Here is a 13,951-nt window from a genome sequence, read left to right on the forward strand (position 1 = left end):
TTTCTTATCAAGTAAGTCCTCTGTACACATAGGAAGGGTCCTTTCGAGAGGTCTAAGAATTCAGTTCCTCTGCAAATGTTTCTTTACTCACTTCAATGGTGTTCACTTGATAATAATAGCAATAACTCACTCCTCTGCATTACTATGCAATGCAGTCATAATGTTATGAAAGGAAAAGCAGAATTGTGTTCTTGAGGGAATGTGGACAGTCTGGGAATTTCCTCATAGAATGTTTTAGAAGTATTAATATTGCCTACACTGACATGAATATCATTCTCAAGAAGTTATAACGGTGATAAGAACTTAGTTTTTTTTTTTCAGGAAAAACTTCAAAAGGCAGCAAAATTGTTTGAAATTTAGCATTTTGTCAATATTTGTCTTAAATTTTACATTTTGTCTATATTTATTAAGCTCTAAAAAGTGTCATAATAGTTAATTAAATGTGTGAATGATAGTAGGGAAATCAAGGATGTAAAATATCAAGTAAATAACAGTAATGAAATAATCTGGCTCCATAGGCCACAACTATGTCTGGACTGTCTTTATGGATCCGGTTGTTTAAATTTCCCAGCCTTTATTTAATGCGACTCAGGATTCTAGAAATTTTACAGATGAGTCATAACTGATAAGTTTGTCAAACAGACTTTATTTCATGTTGGGGATTTTCCAGCTTCCTTGAGGAAGCATTTTTCACCCATTCTGGAATAGCTATTTCCCTATCAGTACAGGCATACTTACAATGGTGGAATGTCAGACAAATTTCACCCATAGATAGCCCCCGCTGACAAAACTCAGACACTTTCTCTAACCTTGATTAAACATCGTGATAAAGAACTTGATAAAAGTAAATCCCTTGAGTATTTTCCTCAAAGCAGATTAACTGAGTTGAATGCAGAGTCTGCACAAAATTTGAGAAGTGTATGCTACCTTCTGAAATGAAATACTACAAATGTCAGCTAACTGCCTTGGGCAGTGAAAACAGGACCCAGATTCCATGGTGTGCTAGACGGTAGGCACCATCAGACACCCAAATCAACATTTCAAATAACTTGTTTGTCACAGTTGGTAAAAACAAAAGAAAGACATTCACTGTATAATAGAAGAAGAATGTCTTTCATGTCATTAAGTATCAATGCATGCACTAAGTAGCTTTAAAAAATCTCATGTACAGTGAATCACTTCATGCTTTTAAATGACAAGTTAATGTACAGATGTGTGAGATGGAAGTTTTCTAGCTTCAGGCACCTTTTTATTCTGATTTCTCATAAGCAGATTAATATAATTAACAATACATGAAGCTCAAGTCCAGAGTCAGCAACTGAACGAATTATGTACTAGCTAATTAATTCACCCATTCACCCATTCAACACATATTTAAGAGTTAACTGGGACACATCAGTGTGGGAGGGAGGGTGGAATGGGTGCTAGGATAGGAAGTATCACGTTGCTCTTAAAACTGTATAAATAAAATGCATTAAATTTGTTCCCTTTTTATAAATAAGAAAAAGTTTCTTATTCCCCCAAAGCAAGAAAGTACATTTTTAAAAGGAAAAACTAATAACTTCAGGACTATATTTTGATGTTGCTTTTGTGAGCCCCTTTTTAATAAAAATACATTTTAAATTACGTTCTAAAGCTGCATTGTTGTAAGGTGAATATATAAAAAACATGATTTAAACATAAAACTTCACTTTTTTTCTGAAGATTTTCAGAGAAGTGAAACATACTCAGGAGTCGCTCATCAAACGGTGCCTATTGTGCTTCATAGGGAAGTAAACCTTGCAAAAATCCTCTTATATAGATTGCAATAAGGTTTGAGGAACAGAAAACAAATGAGATAATAAAAACAAGGCACTAACCATATATTACGAGGTAGTGAGAAGTCCCAGGGGAAAATTATAGGTGGAAATATCAGGGGTAGAATGGGTAATTTCAATATTAAATCTTCTATTTATTTTAAATGGGAGAGAGAGAGGTTGCTCATACAGCCACTGATTCACTCCCCCAAATGCCAACAAGCGTTAGATGATTCCAGGTCAAACGTGGGAGCAGGGAACTCAATTCAAATCTCCTAAATTCATGGCAGAGAGCCAAATACTTTAGTTATCTCCTATTTATTCTCATGGTATGCATTAGTAGAAATCTGGATTGGAATCAGATCCTAGACTTGCAATGTAGAATGCAGGCATCCCAAGAGACATTTGTCTTAAATAATCCATCGAGAAAGTCCTATGATCTTAATTGGAATAACCAAAAAAGTCCTCTTTGAGAAAATAATGTCTATATAAAGACCTATATTTTACCCAGATTAATTTTCCTCATTGATATTTATTCATTATAATCATGAGAATTATAAAATTAGTATTTTTTCAATTTTTTAAAACTTTCTGTTAGGTATATATATAGATGCCAGAAAGATAACAGTTGGTCAAGGATATTAGTAAAAGAAGAATTATACACCACAGGTTTTATGTTCTGCTTATGTTCTATACATTTAGGGAAATGAACTACAGAATGTAACCAAACTTAACATGTTGCTTGTGCCAGATGTTATGACATTAAATCAACTCTTGAGACAGTGCATCCTTTACTGGCTAACATAGCTTTGAATTCTCTGTTCAGTTTTGTTCTGGCTTCTGGCTAATGTGCCTAGGAGATGGCAGGTGATGCTCTAAATACTTGGGTCTTTGCCATCTACAGATAGACCATGAGGGAAGATTTCTCTCTCTTTATTCAATGTCTGTGTGTGAGTATATGTGTTCCTCTCATCACTGCCTCCCAAATAAACAAATAAATCTTGTAGAATGGAAGTGATTTCAAATGTAATTTCATTTCCCAGAAGCGACTGAGAAAGGTATGTATAGGCCCTGACTTTACTCTTGATATTGTTTTTCTCTATTAGAAGAAAAAGTGTATTTTGCATAGACTCACTCTACACCTCCCCATTCTCTCTTGAAGGATAAACTTGTTGCACAAACAGACCTAATGACAAAGACAAAATGCTTCCAGCCAACCATGCAGGTTTGTGCCTAACATTTTGAAGACTCTAAATGACACTTCAGAACACCAGTGAACGCCAACCTCAGGCACATAGTCCAAAATAGAGAACAGGAGCGTATTTTCAAGGTCAGTCACTTGGGTGCTCTTACTGTGAGACCCATTCTCTCTCTCTTGAGAGAGGCGTATCTCAACTCAACCATTTGCGTACATTATTCCTCTGCTTCACATATGACACAAGCCTTGGACTGGTTTCCCCTGAACCAGCCACTGATTGTTTCCCTAGAAAAGTAAATAATTAATCTGTAAAGCAGGGACATACCCACATAGGCACATTACCCTTTTGCAGTAATGCAAAAGCTGTGGCTTTGAAGAGTTCCCTGGACTGAGGTATCAAACCCACTTCTCTTTCCATAAAAGCCCAGACTTTTCTCATCCTGTTCCCCTTGAAGGCAGATTTTAGGCTTGCCCTGGAGAAAACCTGCCTCTCAGCCTTGGCTCTGGCATTGAGCAAGCTTCCATATAGCGTGCCTCACACCTAGCTCCCTAGTGATCATTTTAAAGAGCGAGCAGCTAATTTCCTCAGGAAGCGTTTGCGGTTGACCAAGACATGTGTTACTGTTCAGAAACACCCACTTGCTTCATGTGGTTCTTCAAGCTTCAAACTTATTCAGCATTGCTGTCTTCTATAATTTCCCCTAGCTTCTCTTTCTCATAATGGTTCTTTGCAGGGATATGAATTCTCTACAGCCCCCTTAGCCATGCCTGGCCGAAAGCTGTAGATAAAAGTGATTTGTAAAAACACCACGAGTACCTTCTGGGCCAGGCCACTGTGCTGGGAGCCCCTTAGCCACCCCAGTTCTGTGGCAAATTTCCGTTGAGATGCACTCTTTATACAGGGACCTCTCATTTGGATCTTTCATGCTTGACCTGGCCTCCTACCTTATTAAGACGTTTTATTTCACATTCGTAATGCTCCTTCTTCTTGTTCACAAGAATATTCTTTTCTTTCAAAAGCTTATTCTCTTTTTTTAACTCATGTAGTTCTTCATTTAGTCTTTCACTTTCCTTCTGGTGTAAAGGGCAGAGAAACAAGATCAAAGTGAGTAAAAGTCAAAGATTGATGTTTCAGGAATCCTAATAACCTCAGTGACTGATGTCAGGCAGTTGGGGTCATCCTCCTGAGATGCAGTAAAACAAGTAAGTAAAACCAGTAAAACTGCCAAGGTTTTCTCTGGATGTTCCATTTTGGCATGGACTCTGCGTAGAGCATAGAGTTGGCACATTGGTTTCGTCAAAACTTTGTGCTGTCCCCTCCCCCCCAAAAAGGAGTGAATTTCACAATCCTTACTTTCAGTCATCTACTAAGTGAGTCTGCAGAATAAGGTGAATCCTATAGAGTGTTATTAGCTAAAGTGTAAGAGTCTGTGAAAGTAGTTGAAAACTCCTTAGGCGGGGGGTGGGGGGATGGAAAATCTTCATTGCAAGAAAACCAAGTATCTCAAGGCCTACAGGAAAAAATTCTAAGCAGACACTTACTACGAATAGTTATTCTGAACATTATATGCTGATTCTTAGTATTTTTAAAGAACTTTTTAATTTCAAAGACGTATTTACAGAGAAGGAGAAATATCTTCCATCCACTGATTCATTCTTCAAATGGTTGCAGTGGTCGGAGCTGAGCCAATTCAGAGCCAGGAGCCAGGAGCTTCCTCTGGGTCCATATGGGTGGAGGATCCCAAAATTTTGGGCTGTCCTCCACTGATTTCCCAGGCCATAAGCAGGGGCTGGATGGGAAGTGGGGCAACCGGGACATGAACCAGCACCCATATGGGATCCCAGCGTGTGCAAGGTGAGGATTTTAGCCACTAAGTTACCACACTGGGCCCTGATTATTATTTTTAAAGGGAAGAGACAAACTATTCCAACCGCCATCATCCTTCCATGTTTAAGAGCATTATTAAGAAATGCACTGCTATAAATCACTGAAGGTTAGCTGCTTAGACACCAACAACCTCTGGATTCAGACACCGTGTCTCAGATCTCCAATGTCCAGTGAGCTTGAGATTCAAACTCAATTATTTCACAATTTGGTAACTCAAAATCAGAGACTAGCTAATACAGACATCATAGTATCTTATTTTCATCATTAAAAATTCCCAATGCAATTACTGAATTTAAAAAATCTACCTGAGAGAAGTCACTTCTTTAAAAATGAAAACATATTTACTTTTATTTGAGCAGATCAGACCTTTGTGTTAGAAAATGAACCATTCATTACCTAATTCATCACAATTAAGGAGAAATTTGCTTTAACTAGAAAATGGTTCCATTTGCATCAGGGGAAATGTCCTACAATTTCTGGACATGCTGTAATTGGAAAGGTAAGTAATGGAAAGTAATTATTAAACCCTGCTTCCTGATTCCCTGGGACAAGACAGGGGAGCCTGAACCTACGTCACCTGCCTGACGCCAGACCTCACCTTACCATGCAGGTCTGCCAGCGCTGCCCAGTGTCAGCCCTAAGGCTTCACTTTCCCAGTGGTCAGTTTTTGTTGTTGTTGTTGTTGCTTTCCTGACTTTATCTAAAGGATTGAGAGGCCATGGGGGATATTTTCTCATTTTGTACGCTTCATGGAGCCAGATAACAGACACCAGAAGGAAAAGTATCTTTGGGGAGGAGTGCTCATGTCAGTTCGTCCCCACTTCCCATCACAGGGATTGGAGAAGGCAGGGAAGCTGGAATCTGGGGCCCTGCCCCATTTCCTTATAGGCCCCTTTAGCAGCACTGCCAAACTCACCAGCCTTCTGAAAATGGAGAAGCACTTTTCCTCAAGAAGCCGGCTGGGAAATTAAATGAGATGAGAGCAAAGTGCTTTACAAATGTTATGTTTTCTTTTGAGTACAGAAAGAATACCTACTTGTAAAGCTGGGGCTACTGTATAAACATAAGGAATTGGATAATGATTATTGATAATCTCCGGGAACTAAAAACACACATGAATTTAAGCTAAAAACAAAACAAAACAAATAAACAAACAAAAACCCAAAAGTCTTCTATCCTGAAATGGCCTGGAAAGATATGACCAAATCTCTGGATGAGTTTTCTCTTTGCTAGTGTGACCTGGCAAGCCGCTGCGTGCCTATGACACGTACAAACACAGCGGAAACCGCCGGAGTCTCTCCTTCCTTCTTACACCAGAGAATGCCCTTTATTTGTGGTTTTTGAGGACTTGCATAACCGTGCATCCTCACATAGTGGCAGAGCTCAGCAGTGACTTGATTTTAGCAAAAACGGTAGCTTTTTCAACAGGAAACCAGAGCTGCTTTTGCTTAACTCCCTGGGGGCCCAGGGGGATGAACTCCCTCACCCCGCCCACCTCGTCGTGCTGCCAGGGGTCCGGGGTCAAGTGGCCAGGTCCGTGGCTCTCTCCTAGGATCTGCGGACGATCCTTGTGGCTGCTCAGGGATCTTTGCACCGCATCCAGTTTCGTTTTCATCTCTGAGACCTGAGGAAGTAGTTCACAGAGTGTAGCTGACACCTTCTCTGAAACCCCCGGCAGGCTTGGACTTTCCCCACCCCTACTCCACCTCACCCCACCCCCCGCCGCGGGGTCGTCCAAGCACTTAGGGACCTAAGTGCCTTTTCCACTTCCCACTGGCTAGAATGTAGATCAAGATATTTGCATTCTAAAAGGAACCTGGTGAACGCGGGGAATCAAAGCTTGGATCGGGCCTCTCTAGGGTTGTTATCTTAATTTGCAAGACCGGCCTTGCCCAAAGGAGGCTTAGAGACCAGGAAGAAACTGCCCACTTCACAGATAAGCAGGCCTGGCCTTAAATGTGTCCCTAATCTGCAGTACTTCATCTTCCAATGGAGACTAAATTGTAGGCATGGAGACAACAGTCCAGTGAAACAGTCCTGGGAGAAGGACCCTTTTTCCAAAGCCAACACCATGTCTTTGCACACCTGCAAGCCTTTCGAGAGAACATTCTAGACATGGTCTCTGGGCTTCCTCTTTAGAATTTGCAGACCCCAACTGCCTCAGAGTGGATCTTTCCAGAGGCCTGACCATTGTTTGGTGGAGTGGGAATCTTGTCTTCCACCTCCAATATTTGATATTTGTGAATTATCAAAATGGGGGGGGGGGGAGAGGGAAAGAACAATGCTGCCTTATAACCTTGTGGTCAAAGTTCTTAATTCTGAATTATTTAGGGGAGCTTACTTTCTCCTTTCCCTCTTTTTGACGACAGAACGATTTCAGAGTCTACTCTGACCTTTACCTATTGAAGGGATTCACTCTAAGTCATTCCTCTCTCCTCAAAGCCAAAGTTCCTTGAGAGTGAAAGTGCTTCAGAGAGGAGGGAGAGAATTATCCCCTTTCCCCTCACGGGTTCCCTTGGATCACTGTTCCTTTGTGAACAAGACCTAGTGTGTTCTCATTGGAGAATTACAGACCTGGCATTGCACGCATCGTTGTGAACTTGACACTGTACCTCACCTCACCTGTAGCCTTGCCACACCACGGAGGCTAGGAAGCCAGGGAAGGGCACAAAGTACTGTGAACCCTGGAGACCTGGGGAGGTTAGTGATCACACCTTTCTGAAACCCTGCTCAACGCTGACACTCTTCATTAATCCTCCAAACCAAGCATGCCTACCCTTCCTTGTTTGAGAGCAGGTTACCCACAGGTCTTCTTGTAGTGGAAATCAATGAGAATCTTCACCCATTTGGCCCCTTCAGAATTACTAGTTTTAATAAAGGAGAAAATTGTTTACCTTTCTTTCATATGATTCTTTCATGGTCCTAAATTGCTGATCCCATTGCCGATTAACTTCCAGGAGCTGAAATTATTAAAATTTGGCGAATCAATAAAGGTTGTGACCCATTTGGAAACAACCAAAATGAAATTCCTTTTTGAGGAACTTTGGAAACCTTGGATGAAGACAGTATTTCTTCCAATTCTGACAGGGCTGGGACAATTGAATTGGACCTTTCATTTTTTTTTTTTATGTAAAACCATTAACTCTAAGATGTACCTATGACCGTTTACCAGAAACGTTCAATTTCTTTTAATTATTTGATTGTTCATCCTTTTTGTTTAGCCCAATTAGGATCTGATAAAAATTCGTAAGCTTTGGTGGTTGTCACTAAGATGTATTTATGTATGGACAGGGCGCAATAGCCTAATGGCTAAATCCTTGCCTTGCTACTGCCAGGATCCCATATGAAAGAATCCACTTCCATCCAGTTCTCTGCTTGTAGCCTGGGAAAGCATTCAAGGATGACCCAAAGCCTTAGGACCTGGCACCCACATCAGAGACCCAGAAGAGACTCCTAGTTCCTGGCTCCAGATCAACTTAGCTCCATCCAATTTCAGGGATAGTCCCATGTAACAGTATCATTATGCTTGCTAGGACTATAGTTCAGAAATTTTCTGGAACAACAAAATATTCCATGCAATATTGAGGAGCAGAAGGCACTTTGAAAAGAATACAATGTTATAAGAGACAGAATATGTCTTTTTAAAGAGGATACAATATTCACAGTCTATGGAATGCTGAAATCATTATATTTTGCTTCTCTCCTTTGTCAAGAAAAGAAATTGTAACATTCACTATAATCAGAAAAACAGAATTCAAATAGTATTTGTCAATTTCCAATACTATTTTAGAAACAAGTTTTTTTTTTTTTTTAATGATTGTGTTCCTCAACGTGTGTATTTGGATGCCCAATTTAGGAATTCACAATATCAAAATCACCCGCACTTACATAAGAAGAACTAATGGTTTGAATTTCAAGGTGTGTCAAGTTGCACGAAATACAGGCCACAGGCCATGTTCTCATAAGGGCAATGAGGAGACTGAGTTTAGGAAAAATCAGAATTATAATGATCATATTTATGAATTTTATATTTTTCCTTCAACTTATAAGCACCAGGAGAGCAAGTGCAAGATAAATAGATAAGGAGAAAGCAACTGCATTCAAACTGTGACCCAGTATTCTAGAGAAAAATATTGTGGCTGAATACTAAAAATACAGGGTGATACCGTGATACATGAGACATTAAATCTTATTCCTACATACCTCTTTTATCTGCTTTTCCAAGCATCTTATCTTTTGTTCGAGGACATTTGTCAAGTTCTTTCTTGATTGAGCACACTTTAAAAAAATAAAGATGATGATAAAAACAAAACAGTCTACAAAATAAACATGAGAAATGAAATAATTCAGATACCCAGCGCATTTGCTCAGTTCTCACATTGTGATTTGTAAACATTTGATTTTACAAAGGCAATCCTCATATTCTAAGTCCTTCAGAGAGACTTAACTGGCTTCATATTATATTTTGAATCCCTTAAGTAGTTTCCAAAATATTTTTCCAATAAATTATAAGTATACCTCTATAATGGGAAAGATAGAAATTATAAATGTCATAAATTTGAATTTCAGTTATTTTCCTCAAAAGACAACCATTAAGACTACAATGGCTTATAGAAATTCAGTTTCACAGATACATATTAGATATTTCAGTAGTACACCTTTCTAAAAAGCCAGTTTTGTAATAGGGTCCATGAACATAGGGTCAGTAAGATTTTAGAGCGGTTCTGGCTAAAATCAGTAATAGAACCACACTGAGTAAAGACCAACAGACGTGACTAAAATGGGCAAATGGATTGTAAAATTAACACGTTACTACAGTGAGGATGATACAAGTATGCTGAAGAGATGAACATGAATATCAGCTTCTTTGTAATTTTGACCAGTTCTTTGAATAAAGCCCTATTCTAGTTAATGAAGGATTATACAAATTTAAACAAGCTCCTTTTTTCTTTCTTTTTTCAGGATGGGAGTATTCACATACAGCCAAAAGCTCTAGAAGATTCCTGCTCTCTGCCTAAATCTACCACCAGCCAAAATCTCACTTAAGTAAAGGATCGTTTTTCTCTAATGTAGCTCGGAAGTCTCGTTACCATTTCATCTTTGAGTCATTGAAGTAACACAATTAATTGAACTATGTCTTCAATCCTTAATGCTGTGTTCATTTTCAAGCTGGGTCATGAAATTCTTTAAAGACATACATGGACAATTAAAATATTTTTGAAAAGATGAAAGCTTTTGTCAGAAATGTTTATAGGAGTAGTTCTTTTGCAGGTGGCATGGGATTTCATGAATTTTTTTTCAATAGAAATAATTTAGAAAATTGTATTCCTTCTTTTTTTGCTTTGTTTGCTTTTGTCTAATCCTGTTAGAGTTGGATGATACTTTACAGCAGAGTAAATGCTATCCTGGTTTTATTCTTCCATATTTTTATAACAAGGACTCCATTTTAAATATGACAGTCTTTTGCTGGTCAATTACTTTAGAATGATCTTACAGCACTGGTTTATTGGTGCACCAAGAGTGACATCAAATCTTGGGTGGCAAATCATCACTGCAATTGGACTGCCTTTTTGGAAAAGACTTCTAAAATTGTAGGCCCATGGCCTTGCATGATTGTTCAGTGGCTAACTCCTAACCTTTTAAGTGCCAGGGTCCCATACATGTCCTGGCTGCTGCAATTTCCTTCCAGCTCCCTTCTTGTGACTGGGGCAAACAGTGGAGGATGGCCCATAGCCTTGGGACCCATGTGGGAGACCTTGAAGAAGATTTGCTTCGAACTGGCTCAGCTTTGGCCATTGTGGCCACTTGGGGAGTGAACCAGTGGATGGAAGATCTTTTTCTCTGTCTCTTCTTTCTATCTGCTGGTTCACTCTCCTGTTACCTACAAAGCAGCAGCTCAATCTAGGCGTTCTAAATGGGTGATGGGGATGCAAGGACTCGAGTTGTCATTTGCTTACACCCAGTGTGCACATTAGCAGGAAGCTGGAATGTACAACAGAGCTCAGTCATGAACCCAGGCACTCATAAGGGATGAGGGTGTCTAAAAGACATATTGACTGTTGTGCCAAATGCCCACCCATAACAAAGAAATGTCTTAGATAATCATTAGTCATACTAGAGCTCACTAGCTCATTCTAGACTTTCCTTGGAAACACATACAAAAAAATCTTCAGTTTTTGTGATACAGACAAAAATCTGTAACCAGCCAACATTTGCAGCCCAAAGCAGTGTTTTCTTTTTCCCATGAATAATTTTCTCTGGAAAGATTTCTATTTTAATTTCTGTTTAATCAGTTAAAATTTCTGGAAAGCTAAACACCAAGTTTATGCAAGATTTCACTTGTAACTGTAAGAGTACTAAGTTCTGAAGCATGGAAGTAATCATTAGAAGTGGGGAGGAAGGGAATATTGGGAAACACATAGAAAAGAACGGCCCATCAGCCATAAATGCAACACAAGGGGTCACTCTGAGGTTATTCAGCATTTTGCTATGGATCACCTTTCCTAGGTTCCTGTTCAAATGAAGTAAATAATTCAAATGCAAAGGATATGGGAAGGGCATTATTTATTTGTATTTACTTTGCTTTCCAGTCAGTAATGAATTCATTTATATTGCAATACATACAAAGATTTTGGCCATGGGTTCTTGCAAGCTTACCTAGTTACAGAACAATTATTCCCTATAAGTAATTCTGTATAATCATTCTAATAAAGCATAATCTGTATTCAGAGTATGTGGTCATTAATTTCTCTACTGTAACATTCATGCCAACATCCTTTTATTCAAGTTCTGGTGTTACTCATACCTAAAGCAGATAAAGAGTTCTTTGTTTTCCATAATACCTTGATTAGCTTCTAAAAATTAAAAACAAAAGAGTATAACTATAGTAAAGCAGTTTTATTCATTCATTCAAATAATAAGCCTAGAAAAAACTATGTTTCAGTTGGGAACATATAAACATTTTACTAGAGATACTTCTTTGCTTTAGTATGATTTGTTGCTACCACACCAATACTAAGTTGCTTTCTGATTTTTACCTTGAATATATTACTTTAAATAAATCACAAGTGTAGATCCTATGAACTTGGGCAATTGGAAGGGGTCCAGGCATATTTATACCTTTTATTTTATAAAAGAAGAAACATAAGCCAGAGAGCTTAAAGGCAGTGCAACAGTTAGTTACTTTGGTTAAATATACAGAGCAGATCATCAGTAAGAAAAGAAAACTAGCCATTTCTGCTGTTATTAATCCCCAGGCACTTAGCAGCTGGATATGTCATTGATGCTAGCAATGGCCCATTCATCCCCTGGAAATGTGACCTTACCTCTGCCTGCTCCGTGGACTCTTCTGCAGCACTGCTTCTAGGTGTGCCCTGCATAAGATGTGCCATGGAAGCTGTTTCTCCTAGAACCTTATTTAGCAGAAATAAAAAGAAAAAAGAGATTCCATATGGAGTCTTTTTAGGATGAACCCAAATATTATAAAATAGAAAAAACCCACACCATTAACCAATGATAAAAAATAATAGCATTGATTTGTCAGTGCAAGCGAAAAGAAGTGACTCTGTGTGTGAATGATGCATCTATGCCTCTCAGCACAGACACTGGGGTCTTAACTTTTTTCTCTTCCAAAAGGGATTTCCCAGGATGTCACAATGAGGCAGACTGTGACGAAGACCTGGGGCTGATCAGCCTTACAATGGTATGTAAATTGCCATTCTTCCTTTACTGGCAGTGTTTCTGTTGGAGGAGGAAGTTACCACCACAGAAAGCCTGGGCAAACCAGCTCTTTCCTCAGTAGCCTAACTGCCATAAACTCATTGTCTTTCCCAGAGCAATTACGTAATGACTTTTTGTCAGCTTGATAATTTGTTTCCCCAATCGCATGATTTTCTGGCCATATCTGCTAAATCTGAGTCTAGTTGTGTAGAACTTAATGAGTCACATTCAATTCTCTAAATGTAACTAATTCTTACAGAATGGGAAAAAAAATCATTACAAAAGAAAATGAGCATTGTTCACAAAGTCTATGCTGGCAGAAAAGGTAAACCAGGTTTTCAAGTTTAAGGCCTATCTTCTCTCCATAAGTTATCCATAATCTTCCCCATGACTCATTTTTTTTTGTACCAATGTTTTAGCTTTAATTTTCATTAATTGATGCCAGTCCTTTGACAGGGCCATGCGATTATGGAACAACAGAAGAAAAGTAACGCAGGTAAAAGCACAGAAATGGTATAAATGGACCACGATGGAGCAGATCTATTTCTGGACTTGGAGTGAAAGCAGAGACGTGGAACATGAGAAAAGGAAGATTGTGTTATGAAAGCAGAAAACAGCACTGATCATTATTTAAAGTCTTATTAGACCTGCTTATTGTATAGCCACATGGATGTAGGATAGAGACTACAACTCGGAATTGCACACTATTTAAAAGTGAATGATTGCAGGTCCAAGATTTGAATCAGCCTTTTCTCCTTAATGTGTTCCAGTTCTCTGCAGCTCTACCTTGTGCTCCTGTCATAAGAAACTACCTCCGTTTTCTGAAGCATTTTTCTATCCCATTCCCTCCCCCATGCTGTTCTCGTCACTGTAAGACTGCATTCCCCCTCTGACCCAGTGGCCTCTAAAACCAAACTATTGCCTTTCTTGCCCTCTGACATGTTGACCTCCCCTCATCAGTCAAGAAGAACACTTGCAATTGATTATTTACCTTTCCCTGCGCTCATCCCTGTGTCAACAGCACACTGGTTCTGAGCAGCGTGAACCAGAGCAGGTGTTCAACACATTTTGCTACATAAATAAAATGATGACTCTCTTGTTAATTAAATGATTTGCTAGCCTTACAGACTTTGTGTCCATGTATGTTTGTTTATGATTTTATTCTCGGCTGTTTTCTTTCTCTGTTTTGAAGATGGGCTTCACTGACAGAGAACAATGTTGTCTTAAAGCCATGTCCAAGACAACAGGTGAGAATCAATCTGCTTTTTCAGAGTACAAAAAATAAATGCTATGATTCAATTTGATTCAATTATCTAGCTGTAGGGAATAGAAGAAGGGAGTTTACGGAGA

At 39.0% G+C, this 13,951-nt stretch overlaps 1 protein-coding gene across 1 annotated transcript in view; it reads right to left on the minus strand.

The window, feature by feature from the left end:
- The window catches only part of TNIP3 (TNFAIP3 interacting protein 3), a 34,172-nt gene extending 21,878 nt beyond the window's left edge, over nt 1-12,294 (minus strand). The window contains exons 1-5 of the mRNA XM_040966932.1: nt 12,208-12,294; nt 9,086-9,160; nt 7,777-7,842; nt 6,378-6,506; nt 3,940-4,068 (exon numbers count right to left, since the gene is read on the minus strand). Of these exons, the coding sequence (XP_040822866.1) occupies nt 3,940-4,068; nt 6,378-6,506; nt 7,777-7,842; nt 9,086-9,160; nt 12,208-12,273 (465 nt within the window). The 5' untranslated portion in view covers nt 12,274-12,294. The remainder of the gene's footprint in view (nt 1-3,939; nt 4,069-6,377; nt 6,507-7,776; nt 7,843-9,085; nt 9,161-12,207) is intronic.
- Between the last annotated feature and the right edge of the window lie 1,657 nt (nt 12,295-13,951).

This window comes from Ochotona curzoniae, unplaced genomic scaffold, assembly GCF_017591425.1.
Source record: "Ochotona curzoniae isolate NIBS_2020 unplaced genomic scaffold, NIBS_Ocur_1.0 scaffold_4506, whole genome shotgun sequence".
NCBI classification, from domain to species: domain Eukaryota; kingdom Metazoa; phylum Chordata; class Mammalia; order Lagomorpha; family Ochotonidae; genus Ochotona; species Ochotona curzoniae.